At 40.7% G+C, this 23,709-nt stretch overlaps 1 protein-coding gene across 2 annotated transcripts in view; it reads right to left on the bottom strand.

The window, feature by feature from the left end:
* The window catches only part of tshz3b (teashirt zinc finger homeobox 3b), a 34,006-nt gene extending 14,377 nt beyond the window's left edge, over window positions 1–19,629 (bottom strand). The window contains exons 1-2 of one of the 2 annotated variants that reach the window (XM_056744093.1): window positions 19,325–19,629; window positions 18,566–18,976 (exon numbers count right to left, since the gene is read on the bottom strand). In XM_056744093.1, the coding sequence (XP_056600071.1) occupies window positions 18,566–18,605 (40 nt within the window). In that variant the 5' untranslated portion in view covers window positions 18,606–18,976; window positions 19,325–19,629. The remainder of the gene's footprint in view (window positions 1–18,565; window positions 18,977–19,324) is intronic. The other variant, XM_056744086.1, reaches the window with a different exon arrangement.
* Window positions 19,630–23,709: the final 4,080 nt, after the last annotated feature.

The raw sequence follows: 23,709 nt of genomic DNA, 5'->3' as shown, positions 1-23,709 counted from the left end.
GTCCGGATGCAAATGGACAGAAGAGGAAAAGAACAGTAGCGTATCTCTTGTGAAGCTAACATACTATTTGTTTACCCTAAGAAATGAACATGCAATGCTTATACAGTTAAATCACTAGCAAGAGAGAGAGACGATGGAAAACAGAAGAGGAGATGTTCTCTAGGTTTTGGCTGGGAAAAACAACATTATGTCTTTGATTTGCTCATTCTGACTGTGTGTGTCATCTTGTTGCAGCTGCTATGGGCTAATACTGCGCTCAATCTCTGGAAATTAATGAAAAGCAGAGAGCAGAAATGTTGCATATCAACGGCTGCTATTTGTTGGGACGCATCTAAATAATGTTAAATTGTTTACTGTGCCAACAACAGAGCCTTGAACCCTGTGAGTCAAAAGTGCCTTCTGCTAATTTTATACGTCCCCACAGTTCTGAGGCCAGTTTACATATACACAGCTGTAGAGGACAACATGCAACATTTCACCTCTTTATACTGAAAATAAGAAATATGTGGTTTGAGGCTACAAAATTGTGTCTGCGTGTGTGCGTACAGTATATGGTCACATGAACTGTCGATTGCACATGTGTGTGTGTGTGTGTGTGTGTGAGCGTGCACGTGTTCTGAATGGCTCATAAACCACAGGAGGACACATTAATGTCCACAATGTTCAGCCTGCCCTGGTAAACACACAACCCCCTCAACTAATGATGCAATAAGAAAACAAGCCATCACAGCCCCTCCACAGAGAGAGAGAACACACACACACACACACACACACACAGCCTAACACACCCACTGCAGCTGACAACAGATTTAAGATACTAATATCACATATTTAATAAGGGTGGGGCAATATGTTGGTGGTCTATTAAAAATGTATTTACTTTTTTCTCCCACAAAATTCCCAGAAGTTTGAGGACATACCCAGAAGAAAAACACACGAAGACACCAGAAAGTAAAGCTTAACAAAGAGTAAGATTGAGAAAGCAGTAGCAATAAAATGTTGCAAAAAGCAAATTTTCCACTTTGATTGTGTGAAACCGAAGCCTGAAACCTTATTTTATTCTTTCTGGCTTCCTTTTTTTCCAGATAAGCAGACATGGCTCTGGCAGTGCATTCTCTCAGCTCATAAAACCAGGCCCAGGGCAGAGGACCCTGTTCTCTCTCTTTACAGGCTTCCACTGTTAACAAGAGAACAGCTCCCCTTACAGCTGTCCCGGCACTGCCGAGGACCTTTGCTTTGAGACGCTTAAAAATGTCGGCCTGCTACACCAGGTCACCGTGACGCTATGAAGCCATTATTTCTCCATCTTATCTTCTGCCCTTTCTCCCGCTCTCTTTGTGTCAATTCTTTATATGTACAGCAGGAGAGAAAATCCATACAATGCACATATAGAAGAAATGTGCAACCCTCCAGGGCGGAGGGAAAATGGCACTTGTGTGCTACGTGCTGAAATGAAACACAATAGGATGTAAACAGGATGTGCAATTAAGCATCACCAATCCAGACGGTATGCTGTATGACACGACACACAAACCCAAAGAGAAATACAGAAAAGCTGAATATATTGACTAAATGGTGATATCTAAATTTTCAAAAATTTTCCTACTGTTTACAAGGATGAAAAATATGTATGTTGTGTTGCATTGCATGAAAGAAAATTTATTAAAATGAATAAAGCCACTGCGCAAATACCGCAATTAAATAAGTTGCAATAGTTATGACAATTCTCTCTAAATGAACAATGATCAAAATGACCGCATTGATGTATTAAATTCTGGAGATGTTCGTTGCATAACAATATCATAAACATGCAAATTACTTGGAAAAAAACTCTCAGGAATTTAGGGGTTTTAAGTGCTGCATATCAATAAAAATTCACAACTTTTCAATGAGGTTTGTACTCGGTGTCACATTGCACCCTGCATATTTTCTCCTTAATTTGATATCTCAAAACCTGAGCTCTTATTTAGAATAAAACTGTGATTATTCTGTTTGTCTTTCTATGATTTATTGCATGACTGAAATTAAAATGCAACCCTAGATCTTTTAAAATGGCATTCGCTCTAAAAGGGCATTCGTTTACTTTGATATTGCATTACAGACAAGTTATTCCTAAAATCACAGTGAATGATGGATAGCTAGTGCTCCTTTGCCATCAACACCTCTTATAGAAGGCTGCGCTTTGATTGGTCGAGCCGCAGGGCCCTCTTCCCCCTCTGTCGTGAGTCCTGGGGGCCGCAGGGCCACTGATCTGGGCTGGGAACTGATAGAGTATCCATTTCAAAGGCCAAGTCTGTTCCACGGCTCCAAGAAAGGGGGGTATGAAATATAGCAGGAAGAGGGACGCCACATTTAATTATCTCATTATCACACAATGGAAAACGAACACAAATGCAGCAGACTAAAGAGAGTGATCCCAGAAACTTTGAGCATTTACACAGGCCCTCGGTGTGTGTGTGTTTGAGAAAGCATGTCAAAGTACTAAAGGCTCATATTTGGATGTTTAGATGTACAAGCTATTTTAAACTGCCTTTTAAACGCGCACACACACACACACCCTCAGGGCTGATGCTCGAGAAGATCATTAACCTATCCGTACCCAATTAAATTGAGAGTTTGTGCGGGTGTGTGTGTGTGTGCGTGCGCACAAGAGTAAATGTTTGCCTCCATATGTGTGTGTGAAATATTGCATCTTTTCCTCTGAGTGTTCTTGATGGGAATGTTTTGTAAATTAATCACACAGTGGATGAAATGAGCACAAACACACGCACAAAGGCTAATCAGTGTGTCTGCTGTAAGCGCAGTAAGGATGAGGAAGAGTTACCACCTAGCATTGTGTTTGCAGGATGGAACTCCACAGGGGAGCACAGCGAACCACGCCACGGCCATGAACCTCACAATACCACCACGATACAATCAATACCACACACATATTCCACACACAAGACACTGCTGCAAACTAAAACCAAGGTTCCTGTAATAACCTACAGCACAGACATGGCTGCATGCTATGAATGGCTACAAAGAACTACCCTGCCAACTCAACCATACAACCATACAAAAAATAAGACGTTCTGTGAATATGGGTCTACATGAGCCTTGAAGAGCACACACAGCCCCTCCCGGGGGATAAGTGATGATGGTTGACTTTTGTATAAAAAATGTTTTAACCCTTTCAAAGCACAACTGCTGTAGCTATACACACGCAGATGGATGGTTTTGGCCGTTGTCTTGCTTGTGGTAGATCGCTAGACGCAAGACAAGCATTTTTGTGACGGCATATAACATTAAAACTACTTATGTTCAAAACCTATTGTAAAGCAATGAAACAGAATAGAAGCATTTGATAAAATATTATTCAACGCATCCTATATAGGGTTCCTAGTTAAATATTATAAATGGGCTTGCTTAGGTCAGATCAATTGATCAGCTCAAAATATTTTTGAATTGATGTTCAAAAACTTGTGCTTTTTGAATAAAAAAAATGCCTGAACCACGATTGATCGGTTCAAGGCCAGTGCAGGGTTTCTGGTCATTTTAATTCATTTTACTTTTATCGCTCTACAATTTATGTGACAGCAAATAGAAGATAGGAAATAATTGAGAAATGGTTCAGGATGTTAAAGGCCAGACTTGAACTTGGGTTGCCACACTATAAATGTGTCCTAACCACTAGACCTCAGGTTTGATATTACTATTCATTTTATTTTATTTTTTGCCATAATGATCTAAATCAAAAAGACAAAACATATTTTTATAATCAAACTTTAAAGACGTCATCACCCTTCACTCCAGTAAAAAGAAATTCCCCGCGAGACAAATACAGCATGAATACTCCCGTATTCCTGAACAAATCTTTATTTGAGTGTGTATATATGCGGATCAGGAGAGATGAAAAAAGGCACTAAAGTTTACAAATTTTTGCTTGATACCATCTTCTCACCGTCCTCATGTTTTTTCCTGCCACCACTTCTACAAACTCTCCCTTCTTGCAGCACCTCCAAACAATAAATAAAGCATGTTTGTGTGTGTGAGAGAGAGAGTGTGTGTATGCACGGGCTCTGTTGATAATCCTCCAGAGCTGAAGCTTATCTGCATTGTAGAGAGGTGCGAGGCAGACAGTCCCTATCGCAGGTATTAATGTAGCGCAGTTCCCTGTGTCACGATGGAGAGATAAGCAAACACACTGCCACAGCAGTCCCCTACACTCCAAACACACACACACACACACACACAAAAGCTGAGGAATAACAGATTGTTTTGCCCCACAGTCTTCAATGAAAAAGGAACCTAAAAGTAGTGAAAAAAGTAGTGCCTTTATGGTTGGAGCTGAGCTTGTGTCCTGTAAAACAGAATTAGTAATAACAGCGTACACAGGAAAAATGATTACGAAATCATTTCGTCGGGAGGAAAGCAGTGTGTTTGCGTTAAGATGGTGAAGGATTGGTTTGTGATGGCTGCTGGGAGTGTGTATAGACACACCAAGACAGCTGCAGAGTCCTGACTTAACCAATATACTCAAATCCAGCATGAGTGTAATTTAATTACAAGTGAATGCTTACCCACATATGTGTGTATGTAACACTTTACGGTGAATGTAGCCATTACGATCACCAGCGTCATGCCATTTGTGGTTTTACACGCACAGCTGGGAGCAAAGGGATGTGTGCTGAATTCCAGGGTTGGGTGACTGGATCGAGCCTTAAGGAATGCATAAACAGTGGAGGCCTTATCAGCCGAGAGAGGGACATCCTCTTAAGCACACACCAGATGAGACGTGGACCGCGTCATCACAAAGCGCCACGGAGAGTCGCAGAAGAGAGGCAGGAGTGAAGTGTGCTCATTATTTTCTTAAAAAAGTAAAATACTGCGAAGATGAAAACATTTGACAAAAAGCTCTGTATTTATAAGCCATTTGTCAGAGGCATAGCAACAATAAATTGAGCTAAACTAAAATATAAAATAACAGTAGAAAATGCTGTTGCTAATAGTTATTTTTTGAATGTTTAAATAATATATTTAAAAAAATGTTTACTTATGAAAAGAACATAAAAAAATAAATAAGCAACAAAAAACATCTATAATTGTTTGTACTGATTTACAATAATTTTTGTACATATGCTTTTCAAATTCTTGTACATGTGTTTTCCATCTGTAGCTCACAGATGTGATGCCAGGGGACTTCAAGGCCACATCTAAATAAGTGCAACTCAATAAGACCCAAGAAAAAAACACTGCTGCCCCCCTAAAGCGAGAAGATCATGTTAACAGTCCGCTTGTACAGACTTAATAAAATTAGGACAATTTGACGTTTTTTTGGTGTCCGCAATGTTTTAACATTACAAAGATCTGTCAAACAGCATATTAAACCAGGCAAAATTTACATCTGCAATCCGTCGTTTAAGTTAGTGTAATGTTTACAGGAGCTTTGCTTCAGGGACTGACCCAGGACCAGGTCAATATATAACCTCACAGTGACTCAATAAATCACTTAAATCCATGTTTGACATTACTGCAACACGAAGAGAGATTATGCTGATAAGCCATTTAGCTACACATTTACCGAGACCCAGTGACTGAACTTACAATTGATTTTGTACCAAGAGCAGAGCAGGGAGGTGAAGAAAATCTCAAACATAAACTAGCATTCAAATATAATTGTCTAAGTAAAAAAAATGTCAATGAAAAGTGAAAAAAAAATGTCATCACCAATTAAAGGGAAAAACAAAACAAAAGATCAAATGTAAAACTATTTTAGTTTAGTTTTCAGAATAGTTATTTACTTGCGCTAAATATATAAAACACTAACCCGACACGGCCTGAACAACATAACCTTCCTGTGAACAGACTAATCTAACGTTCACACCGAGCCTTGACATTTCCATCTCTATAATTTTATCAGAAAGGTACTTGAAGCTGGTTTGAGAGCAGTCGTGTCCATCTGAATCATATTTGTGGTGCGAGTCGACGCTAAAGAGTAAAGCTATTTTTTCTCCATTTACACAAAGGGCAGACCGTGTCAGTGTGACGTCTATGAGTGTGTTTTACTGTGTTTTGACTGGACTCTCGGCCTGCACCTGTGTGAGAAGATTAGAGCGAGTCTTTTATCTGATAATGACTAACCAAACACTACTTACAACATGAATGCTCACCCTCATGTTTAAGCTAGCGCACGGTAAAGACTATATTCATGTTTGAACACCCTGTATTCCCATTCGGAGTCAAAACATTAAAGTGGTACGCTTTGTGAATACTGCAATATGTAAGGAAACTTGAAAGAAATGCAACGTTTAGGAAAACGTTTTGTTTTGAGACGTGAGCATACTGTTCTGGGTCTTATCTTTGTGTGTGCAAAGAAATGATGTAGAAAGAGCGAGAGAGACAGACAGAGACAAAAAGACAAGCCCATGGGAGAGATGCTGCTAGAGGCAACATGACCTCACATTACCTCAGAGACATGTAGGTGCAAGAGACACTGCTGTCTAACCAAGTGAACTGAGACACAGGCACAAACACCCCACACACCATGCTATACTTTAAATTATTAGAAGAGTAGGGTTGTATACAATTTCTGTGAATATATTTGGGGAAAAAAATAGGCCAACATGCAAAAAAAGTCTGTGACTGTAACATTAACAATAACATTAATGATGATTTATATTTTATAATTTTTCAAATGTAGAATGTGCAAAAAAAAAAGCGTGACTAGATATATTAAATAAAGAATAGAAGTATCAAAACATTTTGACGCAGAAATTAATACAGTATCATATTGCTCGAAAACTTGATTCTGATTGGTCAATCTTTACATCCAATATAGTCAAATAATATTGCGGCCGCTAAACTGCTCAACTGTCTGTTGTCCCAGGCAACAGATTTCCTGCCCAACCAAGTCAGTTTTATGTCTCACGATCAGCACCTTTTTCTATTCGGGTTAAACCCAATATCAATGTTTTTCCAAATTGTTTGTTCTAAACCCGTTTAATTACTGACATGAGAAAACTAGGTAAAACAAGATTCGTATCTGCATTACATGAAGAACGGCCCTGTACAGGTGCCAAAGAAGCATTGCTGAAGTATCGCAACACCGGGTCACTCACTGTTCTGTGCTGAAGGGCTGTCAGTCACTCACTGTTACCAAATAACAGCCTTCCCTCTTAGAATAACATTATCCACATAAATAAGCGTGTGTGTGTGTGCGTGTGTGTGAGTGTGTGTGCATGCGTGCACGTTTCAACAGAGACATCTTAAGCTTGAGTTAAAGAAGGCACACTGTGTAGGCCCGAGGCTTTGTGGGAAAGTCTCAGCACGTACACACACAGACACACGCTAAGGCACACAGGAGAGCTAGCGACATGGATTTGAAGAGGAACACTTTTAAGTACGCGTTTGTAGCATTTGCTCGTATCAGAGCAAGGTACTCAACCCTTTCATGTGGCTCCTCTCTCTCTCTCTCTCTCTCTCTCTATTCACTCACTCTCATCTCCTCCGCCAGCCCTTTTATTATTTCTCTCCCCTCTCTTTTTCTCCTCCGATCTCTTTTTAATTAATTACAACCTGGTCTAGTGACGGAGAGAGTGAGCTTTATCTTCCTCTGCTCCACTCCCTCTCTGTGTCGAGAGCGAGAGAGACCGAGCTAAAGAGAGAGAGAGAGGACATGCCACACGCCAGTGCTTTCCTTCCACTCTCTTCCTATCCCTCTTTTTTCGCTCTTCTCTCTCTTCTCAGGCAACCCTGAGCAAGTGCTAGCAAGGGTCATATCTTTTTAATTATCTTTCTTGCCTTTGATTAATTATTCCGTCTGACAATAGCGTGTTTCTAATGCTTTTCACCTGCCTTTCTTGATTGACAGTGCCTCTGTCTGAGTCAAAGCAAACAGCTGCTGCCATGATTGCCTAGCAACCAGGAGGTGATGGATGAGACCCAGAGATGGATGGCCACAATAAATCATGTCTCCTGCTATAAAACTGGAAAAAAGAGGGAGAGCGAGGGAGGGAGAGAGAGAGACAGGGGTACTAGGAAGGGGAAGAAATAGAGCATACGAAAACAAAACAACCTATTCTCTCCATCCTGGTTTTGCCTTTCTTCACGCCCCTATGTTTTCTTGCATACTCTCCCTCTCTGTCTCTTTCTCTCGGTCAAATGGGTTTGAACCTCTCTGAACAGTTTGACCTGAGCTTCTAACCCTCCTCAGAAAGGTGCAGCTCAAAAGTGAGACTTCCACATGCGGAATAAACCTATAGGGTTATATAGATTCAGACGTCTGAAACCGCAGCGCTCTCAGAGTTTGTCATAGGGTGGGGCTTGTCATAAGTTGGGACACGTTCTAGGTGCTGGAAAATACTAGAACAATGAATCCAAGTACACCCACTACATCCAACAACGCTTGACACAAAGCAAAATAATTCATCAAACCCATTTCAATGTAGCCGAGAGCGTAATGTATCTTACGCTTTTGGTCGCGTAGCCCCCTAACGCAACAATGGACAAATATATCAAGCATTGTCGAGCGCTCAGCCGCCACAGATGACAGGAATCTGACCAGTCTGTGAACTTTAGGCGCACAGCGAGAGCTCACTGTTATCCGAATATTCAGACGCTTTGATTCGAAAGATTATTATACTGTGAAAATAGGATTCCAAATGTGTGGCACATCTCGCTTTACGGTCACAAAAGGGACGAAGGAAAACATGACGGAAATGTTTTTATTAGCTCAAGTTGAGCGCGGAGGATCACATGCGCTCAGAGACGTGTTTCTTTTTCTGTTTTCGTTAAAGGTCGGCTTCATTTCCTGCTAATGAAGCCCAGCTGTTCCCGCTCTTTTCGCGTCTGTGACGACAATGGTCACTCGTCCTGAGGGGCTGTCGAAAAAACTTTACGACCTCGATGAAAACCGTGTCAGTGAGGCAATGCGGGGGGAAGGATAAAACAGAAAAAAAACTGGGTTACCAAGGTTACGAGGCCACGGCGATGACAAACAAAAACACTAAGTTTTGTTTTCGAACACCGCCACCCCTTGTTTTATTTTCGTGCCCTTTCAGGCACAGAAAAAAAAAATGGGGTAGGAGTGAGTGGGTGAATGAGTGAGCAAAAGAGTGCGGCTCCTCTGGTATCTGGTAACGAACAGTGCAAGAGCTCTGCCCATCCATCAGAGGAAGCCCACGTCCTGCTCCGAGCTCTCTCTTGTTCCCTCTCTCTCTCTCTCTGAGCCCTGCTCAGGTTACAGCTTTACACGGCCAGTCTAAATAATATTCAAAATGATGAATGACATGGCCAGCCTCGTATCCATCATCAATTTCTTTTTTTAAGGAGCATCCATCTTCAGTAATGCTCCTTTGAATCATGGGAAAGTGAAAGAGCTCCGATTCACTCGTGCAGGCCCCTGGAGAGGCAGAAGGAGGGACAGAAGGAGGGGAAGAGGGAGGGTAGAGGACGGCAGATTTGGGTTCTGAGTGATACCTGACGAGGCTCGTCTGTACGCACAGGTGCGTCATTCATCGGCTGATGCATGCAGGCAAGATGCTTTTGCCACATCTGCCATAACAAGTGAAATTATTGGAGATATATTTTTACAAATGATAACAGCTTACATAAAATAAAAACTAAACATGAAAAGTGACCTGAAAAATCCAAGGTTCTGCAGAGGGAAAGTGTATTAGAAGATGCAAGCAGCATATGTTTTTTTTTTCTGTTTTTTTATATGAATCACTTGTGTCGCTTACATAAGCAAAGGTCAGATTTTTATGCTCACAATTTAATTTAAACCATACAGTATATTACATTGCCGTTCCTAATAAAGTTTCCATTTATTGGTGAGTTATTATATTGTATTTCCTAACTAAAGCCACTTTTTTAGTATCTGGCACATGTTCACCGTTAGTTTTGGACCTTACCTAAACAACTAAAACTTATTGCATTTACTTCCTTTGACATCAATAAATAAATTCAATATAAACTTCTCTAAGTGAGTTATGAAAACAATGTGACACTCACATAAATGGAGTAACTGTGGGGAATTTGAGAGATCTGAGTGGCATTGTTGCTGGAACTACTGGAGCAATGCATCCAACAACACCCCCCACGAACCGCCCTTACCCTCCCCTGGCTGTGCAGACCCCTCAGTGGCGTGGAGGCAGTGGCAATTCTCTGAGGGGGGGACAGCCCCTAACACTGGGCTCCTTGGCAAGGGCCTGTTTGATAAATGACACATGTCATTCTGTCAGGAGAGAAGGGTGGGTCCATGATGTATGACTGTGCTGAGAAGCTGGGGAAATCGACTGTTTGGCATGGAGCGCCTTTCTCTCTTTTTTTTCTCTCTCTCTTTCTGTCCTGCTATCCGAGTTCAGGACACCATCAAAAAGGCCCGAAGTGTTGTGTCTGTGCGTGCGGGAGCCAGAGAACAGGCTGGCCCTTCTTTTATTCTCCTGTTCTCACTCTCTCTCTACAAAGCCAACGAAGTAAAGAGAGGGGGAAAAACAAATGTATGAGAAAGAAAAACTGGCTTGGAGTAGCGTGAGAGGGCAGTGGTATCAATCAAAGTCAACTTCAGCAACAACTCGACTTCTATTTCAAATAAAAACTACGGCAGACAAATGACCTTAACACAGGACTGAAACCTGAAACGCCTCACCGACCGAAACCCTCTGCTCATCCCTTCTCGTCTCTCCTCAAAGGAAAGCTTCGACTCGCCCCTTTTACTGTAAATCCCTCCATCTTGTCTTTTTCCCCACTCGATCTCATGCTCTTTCTTTTTTAACACACTGCCAGTGGGGGCCTGACATCTGCAGAGTGCATTTAAAGAAAAAAATGTGTCAAGGAAGCGTGATTCCCCCCCACCCACCCTCTCTCTCTCTTTCATTAGCTCACTGGCAGGGTGGCACTTCTCAAGCTCATTACAGCCAGAGGATTTATGGTGCCGAACCCAATGGCGGAGAAAAGGCATCTGTCAATAATTGCAGGGAGCAGCGCACACACATCTCGAGAAGCTTTGAAATCTCATTAGGTATGCAGTTATCAGGCATAAAGATCAAAAACATTACTCAACTCAGACAGAATCCTACCAAGAAACATTAATTAGCAACAGGCCCGAAGTATAAAATAAAACAGACTTCCTCTCTGACTCTCTCTCTCGCCCTCCCTCTCTTTCTCTCTCTCTCTGCCCTCACACCTGCCCGCATTTGCCAAGAACCGAAGCGACTAACCGAAGCGGGGAATGCAAACTCACACACACACAATCAAACGCGAAAACCACACTCGGGATCACGCAGGAAGGAAATGCCGGCATGACATTACACACAGGAAAACACACATCATCATACGTAAACAGTCATACATGTACGTGGAGGCTTCGTAAACGCACCCAGACTTGGACACACGCACACACCAGGGAACAACATCCCCTGCGTTCCTCTGCCTTCCTTTGCCCTCATTAAATAAAACAGCACAGAGGGAGGAAGGATAATTCCCAGCATCTGAGACTGATCAGGACATGAAGAGAGAGAAGGACTTTGCAGGCGTTCTCTCTTTCTCAATCGTTCTTCTCGCGTTCTCCCGCTCTGGGTAGCGAGTAGTGGAGGAAGAGGCCTGTCAGGCCGGAGAAGGATGTCAGAGCTCAGGCTGGCCCTGATTACTAGGGCCCCTCTCTCTAGCTCATTCTGCAGCTCTGTCTTTCATCACAAGCACCGCCATCAAAAAGCAGCCTGCATGTCACACACACACCCCGATAAAAAAAGAAATGCAAGACTGATGGCTGTCAGTTTTCAGACTCAGACTGCAAGAGGAGGAGGACTGAGCAGAGCCGAGCAGTGGGGCAAGACCCCAGCCATTTTTGTTGAGGACCCATGCACACACACACAAACAAAGAAGAAATACAAGCTTACAGCAAAAGCCTGAGTGCCACTCTAAGAACAAACCCCTGCCGTGAACCAACAACCAGCCCGCTGCCAAAATCTTTAAAGTCTGGTCCCTGCCCCCACCAAACTCTCTCTCTCTCTTTTTTTCTGCCTCCTTTAGCACGTCACCATCCCTCTTCGATATGACAATGGCAGGCACGGACAGGGATTACTTCTAAACGGCCATATTTCACTGGACTACGCAGCATGTGACTACCAGTGTGGACCTAGCCTCACAGATACATGCACAAAGAACTACAGTATCGCTCAAAGAACGAATGAGAAAGAAGGCGGGACAACTCAAGTAGACGAAAAGAGAGTGGGCCGGGTGATTCATTAGTACTGTGATACTCAGTGCCACCTCTGTGCAAGGCTAAGCTAATATCCCTCACGGTACCGGGCAGCCAGGGTAAAAATAACCATTTACCACAACCAGACACATAGATCCCAGAAACCCTCTTCATTTCCTGTCTCCTCCCAAACCGCCTTTAACTCCCCCCAACTCCCACTGGAAGAGGTGTGGGCCACGGAGGCAGGAAATCATGCAGCGTAGCTCAGATTTTTGACCAATAATCAGCACGAATCAACGGGTAGGTTTGGAGGTCTGTTCAGGGAAAGTAGCTCTTAAGTTGTGTGCCGTGACCCAAAAATTTGTTAACAATTCTTATCCGACAGGGTCGTAGAGAGCCCCAAAAATACTAAATGCAAAAAAGTTCAACTAATATAATCACACCTAATTAAAAAATTAAATAAAAGGAAGGATAAAATGCTTATAAATAAATCTTATAATGTTGACATCAAGCAGTGTGTTACCAATAAGACTTAATGGTATTTGGGTGCTGCAAATGTATTAATATGCTTAAAAATATATAATATTTACCGCCACGGTTTCATACTTGTGGTTTAAAATCTCTAAATAAAAAGGTATGAAATGATCAACAAACTAAAGCAAACAACCAGTTAAACTATGACATAAATCAACACACACCGGGAGCATGACGGGATGATTTTTATGCATTTTTTGTAAATGGCGGATAATTTAGTCAAAATGTTTTGTCTAAACATGGCTAACAATGTTTAACAATTTTTTCAATAGACTGCAGATAAAAGAAAAAAGCAAGTCCAAACTAAAACAAGATGGTGTATTTTTTCTTCAAGAAAATACATTTGTATTTAAGCAGAGATAAAAGCATCATAAACCCTAAGCCAGCTAAAACATTTAGAGTGCTAACAAATACTGTCAGTTACCATAAAAGCAAAGGCCTAAAAAGTGCTATAATGAAAATAATTTAACAAAAATATCTATTGAATTTCGAACAACGGATGTTTTTTAAGGTGCCAGATCTTCAAATTATTGTGTATTATTATTGTGACTTAGTGACCTAACAATGTGTTTTAATAGACAAAACACTTGACAAAAAACGACAAAAATACATTGCATACCTCAATAGCATAATAATGTATGTGTGTGTGTATAGTGTGAATACAAATAAACAAACTTTTGGGTGTCGCATGAAATCGTCTTTCACTCTCATTAACCCTGCCATAGTCACCACTCTTCATCATAACTTTACCAAACAATCTTTGGAAAAGTGGAGATAAAAGAAGACAGAAACAATGAATGACAGAGTGTGTGAGAGTGTGTGTGAGAGAGAGAGTGAGTGATAGAGAGAGAGATAGTAAGGGGGTAGAAGGGGAAAAATGAGGGAAGGATGCAGCCTTGTGAGCCAATTTAAGAAATAAGTGCTGATGCATCAGCTATTGACTGTGTGAACGCTCCTGATAACGCTCAAGGCGATACTGTGAGGGAAATGACAGCATCAACCGCCTGCAATAAACTGCAGCCCGCGAGACCAAGGGAGCCCTAATTGACAGCTGTCAAGCTAATGGGAGCCATGACGGAGGATTCAGGGAAAAAATTCTGTTTATCAACCATCAACTCTGGTGTGGATCCACAGGGAGGAGAACTTCCCCTCCTCTCACTCTCACTATGTCAGGCTCTTAGGTTATTCAGCTTTTTCCCTTAACCCCCATCCCTCTTTCGTTCATTCTTTCTCTCTCTCTCTCTGCGTTCCTGTGCTTTTTACCCGCCTTCTCTCTACTCTTAACCCTTCTCATTGTTGCTCGCTTCTTGCGGTGAAAAAGGCGGAGGACAGCCATAACTAATCATGGTGTCAGTTGGCTGCCTGGGAGCGCAGGTTTTGGGCCAGTGCAATGTGAGCAAGACGCAGACTCAGGCCCCCTAATCCACACGCACACACACACTATGCTGAAGGGACACCTACACAGGGCCAACTGCAGCTCTATGTCCAACCACTGAGTGCAGAAATCAGTATGAGACATGTGGAAATAAAAGGAAAAATATGCAATAGCGTCATTTTCTTTGATGTAATCTGTGACTTTTCAATTTACAATGTCAGTGTGATTCAGTTTAATACTGTCCAATGAGCAAAGGAACGTTATGTTTGCTCTCTTAAGTAGATGACCGTCTAACTATAATAAAATGTGTTTGTGTGCTTTATTCAAAAAAAGTAAAAAAGACATTTCACACAAAAAAATCTACAGATCTATAATTATATCTCTTGTCAGACTTTGAGATTTGACTTCCATGCTTATTGCAGGCAAAACCTCTGCATTAGTATGCATTCATTATAAATTTCATAATTTCATAAATAGAAAAAATACACTTAACACTGAATGTAATTCTGGACAGCAGTGTTCCAGACATAAATTTCTCTCTCTTATTAATGCATATGATTATCATGACTAGGTTTTAATAAGGATAATTATCATAATGAAGTTGCCATGTTTCATTAAAAATTAAGTAATTAAACTGCAGCAGAAAAGAAACCTTGAACTCAAGTGGATGACTCTTAATTTGTAATGAAAATCAAAATGCGTGCACACACACAGAAAAGCACACTGAAAGTGCTCAATTTGAAGAACTGCAGACATATGCCGACAACCGGAATGGTCTACTTTCCGAAAAACAAATCCAACTAACCTGCGTTGAAGGATTTTGACGTGTGCGTTACGATCCATATATATATGGATGAATGTAACTACATGCTCATTTATCTGCATGCAACTGGATTTACAAGCTCATCGGTGGTCCCCATATAATCTTACATTTCCAAAGCTCCACACCCTCTCCGGAACAGGCTTTGAGTTTGATTAATCATTGCTCCCTGTCTGCAATCAATCAAACACACACGAAATCACAGATATCAGCTCCTTTCCCCAACTGCAATCCATCTCAGAGCAGCCTCCGTTACATTCGTCACAACCCAAATATTTTTATAAATCATATTTAGTCGCTCTAAACACAATGCTGAGAGTTTGCATTTATTCTAACCCAGATGAGATAAACTAACTTTAAATATGCTATGAACGGCATAATAACGAACAATATCAACATCGTTCGTCTCCATACATCAAATCCGCTCCGTTCAAACGCTTCTACTGCTATTCCCTTTCCCCGAGCCAACCCAGACGGGTCAACCTAAAGATTTCACTTTTTGTATTGGGGGCATGTGGATATTTTCAACGACAGTGTGAATGAGCAGCTCATTTTGAAATAAAAACTGAGACGAACAAAAAGATAGCTCAGGGAAAAGTCTGATGTTCAGGACGACTGAAAAGTCTGACGTTCTCAAACAACTGATATGTTTGGTCTGGCAAAAGCTTTGAAGCCTGTGAACAAAAACATGGTGTGTCTACTGCATTACCTGCATCTGAATAGGTGTTTTTTTAGTGCAGAGTTGAATCACACTTACTAGACAAGAGAGTGTTTGTCTGTTAAAATAGAGAAATAGAGAACAAAACAAATACAGAGCAGACAGACATTTTTCTTCTATAAAAACACATCGCGACAAAATGTGCAAGTACGCATACAGATTCTGTGACGCATTTGTACGTTTTTTCGCTCGCAACAATTTTTCTAGTGCATTTGATTTTGTTTTGTCACCTCGCCGATATTATTGCTCTTACTCTCCTGACCATTAAAAGCGTTCTATTTCAGCCAACATGATTACCCAGGTACCCTGGCCCATTTGTCACCTGCAGCAGCAAATTGAGTTAGTGCACCAACTAAAGGCATGGAGGACTGTGTAATATCAACTTGATTACATCAAACTAGCTGCAAACCTAATTGGGCTGGATGACAGTGTGCGGAGCTTGTCATCTCCAATCATTAGGCCTGTCAGGAATCCATCAGCTTTACAGCTAATTAGGTGAACACTAATGAAGCTGGCAAAACAACTTTTCTTTTTCTACGGCTGAGCGGGCCTTCCAGATTCGGTGGGAGGGAGGGAGAGACCGAAAGAAAGTGGGAGAGAAAGAGAGAAAGAAAATGCGAGGGAGGGCGAAATTTTCTCATGCAAAGCTCAAGGTTGCAAGGGACTGGATTTCCCAAAGTTCCTAATCAAGGCCCATCATCTGCCATCTTTCCTTTGCTCTTTCCATCACGACGGCGCAATCAATTTGTCATCACTCTTTGTATGCCACAGTGCAGTCGTCAACCTTATAACTTGCAGCTGTGAGGGCTGCTGGGAGGGAGAGATGGAGTGAGGGAGAAGGAGTGAGGGAGAAGGAAAGAGAGAGAGTGAGAGAGAGGGGAGGGGCGACGGGTTGAAGAAAGGAGGGAGTAAAAAAACACAGGAAGTTGCCTCGTCTAAAGAGGAAAAAAGGCTCTCAGCCTGCTCTTGTATTTGTCTTCATCCGCTCATCAAAGGCATAAATGCCTGATTTTTTTCTCTTCCTCACTCCTCTGAAATGAGAAGCCTCTCAGTCATTCTTGTTCGCCGCCTCCTCCCTTCTTCTACCTCTGCGTGTCCATTAGGCAAAAGCATTTTGATAAAGTAAAGCACAAGCCTAACGTATTGGGAGGGGAGGGGGGACAAAATGAGAGCACTCACTCTGCCAACTTCTGATTGACCATTAGAGCTATTGATGAATGAGGCTGTCAAAGGAGAGACAATTAAATCAAATATGAAACAAAGTTGCTTTGACGGGTCAGACTGATGTAGCAAACCATTCTTCCGTCTCCTGATTAGGTTATTAGTATCGTGCTTTTTTTTAAAACCAACTGCATGTGTAGATTGTAGGTTGATGTGCCCTCTATTTGAATGCGTTCACGTGTGTATAAAACAAAAGTGAGATTTCTTATTCATTTAAGAGTGGGTCAGCGTGATCGTGGGCAGCCAACTTAAGCCAGTACGGATATTTATATCTTTATGCGATAATACTTCTGTATGATGCATTATGCGTACAATTGCACTTATAGACAATAATCTTTCTAATATTATTGTTTTTACTTCAAAGTCACACCACTAAATATTCTCCTGCGTATCGTACACTAACCATAAGCCTTTGTTATTGTTTATCATCTAATTCATCAACGATTAAACAAAGACCTCTGGTGTCCTCCAGTAAAGTGTGACTCAAGATCACAAGACATATGGATTCTAGTTTGAAACTAAAACATCATCAACTTTAGTCACTACTTAAAAAAAGTAGTTACAGCGTTAGCCAATAAACATATATCATTTGTACGCAATTTTTACTTGTTTCAAATTTGTAAACTTTCATTTAAAATGAATTGTATATTGTAAATATCGCATGCAGTTTCGCAACAAGCTATCCTTAGGCATGTTGTAAAAAATAAATCAAAGTGTGTTTCATGGGATGAAGCCTCTCATTCATTAAATGGTCTACGTCTTTTCATCTCCCTCATATTAGTGTTATTCAAAGACTGGAAGTAAATGTGGCCTTGTGCCCTGCCTATGTCGAAAAAAATACAAAAGCAGCAATTAAAGATGTTTTAATGGGTGGTTGTCAGAGCAGACGTGACGTCACGGGGCTCTAGCGTTGCCATGGAGAGTGATTTATTGATGTTTATCAGGAATGAATAGATCAAAGAGCAGCCGGATGACAGGCGATCAATCAGCCTTCAAATCAAAGATGGCAATTGTCCATTAAAGCCTCTTCTTAGACCCCTCGGTGTCGGCTACAAAATACGTCCAAGAAACGGTAGGAGTAGGAAAAAAGAGAAAAAAAAACTAGGCGAAAGTTGCCTTTTTCTGATCAAATGTTTGCGCACAAAATCCCCCCAAAACAACCAAGGCGAGCATCAAAGAGAGTCATGACAGTCAGCTGACACGCAAGCCCTTTTCCTGCGCTTCTGTATAGATCTCTAATTCATGGAGTCAATATCTACGCCCTACACAAGGAAAGAGAACGGCGTAAAAGAGGCTAAATAGAGAACAATCAAAGACTAACAGTCGACTCGGGAAGCTTTCGATGGGAACTGATACAAAAAGTACAAAACGCTGTAAAATATTCAGTATTCACAGAGGAAGACATACATTTGCCATTTAGTTAAAAAATATACACTCACGTTATTCAACTTGACAAAAATGTCATAATACTGCCATAAAGAATATGCCACACTGACAAAATAAACTTAATAAAACATCACCCTTTATAAAGGTGGGAGGACGTAAAGTAAGAAAAAAATGACAAACTTTTTCTCGGATACGGTGTAACCAACATCCAATGAGTAAGGGAGCAGTGAATCATTGCAGATCACACACACGCATAAAAAGCCTTAATATGAAAATAGCGCAAAAACAGAACGGTGAAGATGAAGAGTAAAATAAGAAGAGGAGCCGTACCTGACGCGCGCCGGGGCGCTTGCTGTTTCCTCCGCGGCATGTTTCTCTTTCAGGCTTTTTTTTCCAGGAGTTTCAGCCCCTGAGATCCCGAGAGCTGTTCTGCTCCGCTCCGCTTCTGCTCCTGCTCTGATACACGGCACCTGGGGCGCTTTCACACGCCTGACATGTATCGGCAGTTTTCGACAAAAAAAATCTAACGGCAAGATCTGAAGAGGATGAAGACGAAGCGGGATTTGTCTCCTCTTTTCTCACTCTCTTTCCCCCCGGTCGGCTTTTGGATATGACGGAGAGTCGAGCCGCTACGGTGGGGAGAAAAAACGCTCGTTCCTCTGTGCGATCCTCGCTCACTCCGCGCTGGAAGCTGCAACAGGCAAGCTTAAAGGAAAACGAAATGATCGCGTCACTCAAAGTCTGCAAACAGAGGCAAACATCAAGCACTGTCATATTAACTCCTTCCATCTCGAATGGGTTAGCTAGCTTATGTCATGTGGGTAGGCATATGTCTCTCTCCCTCTCTCTCCCTACCGCAGCCAAGCCAACCCCGATGCACGCTAATAGTAAAAGTAGCAAATCGCATACACAAGACTATAGATAAGCAATGACTGACATTTACATAGGCGCTAATCATGACAACATCCTGAGTTAATTTCTTAAAACAATAAACAACTTGGCTGTTTCAGCGCAGAAACGCGTGACGCTTGAAGGCAGCAGTCAGGTTTATCAATGATTTACCAAAAGAGAGAACAAAGCTTTACTTACTCGATCGCGTGGATAAATGTGTTATCCATCGGGAATCCGATCCGAGTAATCGAATACAATTTGAAAACAACAAAAAAAATCAGCGGGGCAGCGCTGTAGTGCGTCGCCGATAGCTTTTCTGTGAAAAAAATCCCAAACGTTTCAAATCCCCGCAGCCTTTCAAATGTCCATCCCGTCTATAATAAACAAACGGGGGAAAAGACAGAAACCTTGAAGGAGGAGATGGACGGACTTGTCGCCCGCGCGCTGCCTCGTTTGCTTATTTTGTCCGCGCGCGTTGGAAATCCGCTGAGAGCGCTGCGAATCGATGCGATAGGTGTTTGATTGGGTATTCCTGCTTGTAATAACGCACATCAGAAGGAGGGGATGGACTCGGGCTGCGCCTCAGCTGCTGCTGCGATAGCATGGATCACTGAGCGACTGCCAAACACTTTCTTGGCCGCTAATAGCACTTTTTGCCCTTCTTTGTGCTGCTCGTAGCAGGTATTTAAAAACAGCAACGGGCGAAGCAGACGCGTCTTCTTCTAGCTCCGTGGTGCTTTTCTCTCCAGTAATGTCACTTTCAAAATCCGTTATCAAACGCTTTCCTTCACAGAATGGACTTTTTGAGACGGTAAGATAATTTTTTTCCAAATATGCCCATCATCACTGACACCTACTTAAAATTCAATGTTATGATGCAAGTTTCTTTTTCCTTTTCGTTTTTGCACGAGTCAATTGGAGCGTAAACTCTTTAAGTAGAGAATGGGAGAAGTTGTCCGTGTTGGGTTTGAAATGCAGAGTCCGTTCACTTTGAGAGGGGGGATATGAACTGTTTCCCCTCTGTTCACTAGCTGAGGGTTATGTGTCAGACACTGCCTCTTCCACTAAAAGCGTTTAAGTCCGCGTCTTCGTCTCGCATTCGTGCCGTCTTGTCTCGCGTAAGTCAATACTCACATCTGACCGCAAATGGGATCGCATCGAGCCCACAGAAGGGGACAATTGGGAGTCGTGCCGTTCAGTAAACAAAAACCTCTTGAATGTCCGCACACCGAAGTCACAAGGCAGATTGGAAGGAAAGAGCAGTCTTTCACGGATCCAGGATGTTTTTGCCCAATCTCACTCTGTGTGCATGCCGTTAGATCCGCCCAAGCATCTGTCCGTCTAACCATTGGCGCATCCATCAGTGTCACACACACGCAGACACACATACGCCGCACGGAGTCGCTTTAACTACGGTCAGCTTCTCTTCTTCATCAAAGGACTGATAACACAAGATATTAACGGGATGCTTCACAAGTTTTATACCACAAAAGAACAGTTTGAAAGAATTTAACATTTTCTGCAACTGATAACCTATGGGCCTTGAATACTTATAATTCAGTGGTGCATTAGAAGGCTGAAATTGGTGTGTATAAGTATATATTATTTAGCTGAAGTACACGAATATTTCTCTGTTTCTCTACACACTATGCATTACATTGATTATGACGGTAAATAGCAAAAAAAAAACGAATTTGTTTAAAAGCGTAGCCTACCTCATAAAAGTGAAAACAAATACTGCTTTAAACTTTATTTTATCTCAAGTTTGATGCAACTTACCACTTTAGTCACAATTTAACTCATGTTGGTATTTTGTTCATGAATTGATGTAAAATACCAAGATTTACTGTAACCGGCGTTTAATTTTCGTGTGAATTTGTCACAAATTTTACCTATTCTGGAGGATTTTCTTTATTTTGGGACTCATTGTACCGAATGTATACGAACATGTTACAATGTATTCGACATAAGACAATTAACCAGTGAAATAACTTTTATGTAGCCTATATCATCAGATTATTTATTTATTTAAACTTTTGTTGTAGTGAAAGTAAAACTAAAATAACCACACGTTATTAAACGGTGCGAACACTGGCCTGAATAAGACTCAAGGAGTCTCAAAATTGTATTTTCTATCAGTGTAGAACAATGCATATTACGAAATGGACTAATGGATAAATACAGATAAGAGAATATCAATACATGTAGTAACTGAACGTCCTTGTGTGTGTGTCTGTGTGTTCGTGCGTGCTTGCGTCTGTGCTAAAAACCGCTGCAGAAGTGTTAGTGTATGAACGTGAGCGTCCATTGTGAATTGTAACCGCCCCCTTCTATAGTCTTCTAAGTCTTATCCGAAATGAAGACTTAAAAAAGTAAAATGATTTTAATTTAGATGGAGGAAGTAGGTTTTATATTTTTAAGTAAACCACAGTTTTTCTCAGTTATCCAAAAAGAAGAAAAGGTACGTATCTGTCTTATGTTTTACTTCACTTTCTCTTGGTTTCTTTGTGTGTATTATTGAACTAAACCTGGCATGCATCTTTTAAAAGCTTTTGTTTGTTGACCTGTCAAAATATCTAGCAAGCATTGTTTTAAATGCTAAAGTTAGAGACATCTGTTTATTAGAAACACATTTTAGCTGCCACAGGCCTAACAAATGTTCACAGATTGAAAGGTGTTTAAGTATGATTTGAAACTATAACTAATGTTATTTTTAGCTAATAAGGTTGTACAGTCTTTTTTCCAGAATATGAATACTTCAGCTGAAGACATAGCATTCAAACAGAGATTTTCTATTATTATAAATTAATCTGGACTACATTTCTAAAACCAACGTTAAACTTTAATGAGGCTTTGAAATTAAATGTAGCTTCTCATAATATCTGTGGATTTGGGTTTTATTTTGTTTAATACTTTTAGGCCTAGTAGACATCTGACACTTTTTATAGAGAATGGGAGAGAAGAATATATCTTATAATGAGTGATTTAACACCACTCGGAGGCTTGTTTGAATTGCTACATGCGCTGAAGATATCAAGAACGCTAATATGTGCAATGTGGCGCAATGGCATGGCTTTCAGGTGCGTTGTTTAATATTCCTGAATTTTAAACTGCTGTTAGTTCAGTTGAAAGAAAGCTGTTCATTATATAAATGTTCTTTATTAGTGAATAATGCAATTGTTATCTGAGCAAAAAAGCAGATCACGTTTTGATTCTTTTGATTTGTATCCTCTCCTCATAGAACTTTGTTTTCCAATTTAGAACATACAAAAGTTAGCACCAGTGATTCGAAAAAATAATGATGATAATTAAATGTTATTTTTTTGTCTTTGTTGGCATATTAATACAACTCTCACGAGAGATTTGAGAAAGAGGTTGTGCTTTAAACTGTGAGCAAAGTCTGAAATAGCCCCAATGGACACAAGACATAATAGCCTGACCATTCCCACAACATGATTTTAATTTACTATACGTTATTATTGTCTAAACTAAAACTTTATTACAAGTCTCAAACTATTTTAATTACAAAAATGACTCAATACTGGAGATTAATTAATTAAATTTTAATTTGCGAATCCAGATTTTAGCTTCAGCTCAACAATTTCCCAAAGTATGATGAACGAAATTAAATCAAGACGAGTAAAGGCAAAGAAAAGCCAGCAAAAGTAAAACTCGAGAGTTATGTTTCCTGCGCATTTTTGTGCATGCACAAGGTAACATTCGTTTGTGTGTTAATTATTTTTGTGAGGAAAAATATCATAAAATCACATTTTATGGGTTTTATCAAAAGGGTAATTTCAACCCATAATCATCTACATTAATAAACACTACATAGATTCATTTTTTATCTTAAAATTTCACAAGTTTAATAATAGGTTGAGAATCAAACAAAAATGAGCATGCACAAATAACATCGCCTAAAATATCCTATCAATTCAATTTCTTCCAAAAGCTGCCAAAAATTGAATTATAAAAATCACACGAATGGATGCTCGTATGGCTAACGCAATCTATATAAGTTCACCCACATTCCTGACGCTCCTTTATAATTCTTTCCCAGTTTTAACAACTGTTTTCCATTTTGTGATTTTCTCTGTACACAAGCCGACACGGCACATAACCACAGGAGGGCTTCGAATTCATCTAAAATCTCAGTACACGTTCATATTAAAGCGAAACAAAGGAGTGCGAGTATCGAACCGAAATTAAAACATTTTCACTCGTGTTTTACGAAATGTCTGTTATGTGTAATGCGGCGAGTTCAATTAAAATTAGATTCCTACGATATGTCCTTATTTTTGTGTAGGCTACCTATTCAAATGTCTAAAATTGGGGCAATCACAGATGTTTATCGTTAACACCGGCACGAATTACCCACATATAACTGACAAAGTTGTAAGATGATTCCCTCTTAATATGTTCAATTATTTATTTATTTATCTATTAAGGTATTTATTTAATATGCGTGCATGTAACTTAACACGAAATAGTGTCTTGAATAACTTTTTTTCATTGGCGTGTCTTACTGATGGAGCATGAGCCATTGTCGATTATTTATACTCTTATCATACCGACAAGAGCAC

Source organism: Triplophysa dalaica, chromosome 1, assembly GCF_015846415.1.
Source record: "Triplophysa dalaica isolate WHDGS20190420 chromosome 1, ASM1584641v1, whole genome shotgun sequence".
NCBI lineage: Eukaryota > Metazoa > Chordata > Actinopteri > Cypriniformes > Nemacheilidae > Triplophysa > Triplophysa dalaica.
Note: the sequence above shows the minus strand (reverse complement) of the source record. Positions and strands in the feature narration are given on the sequence as shown.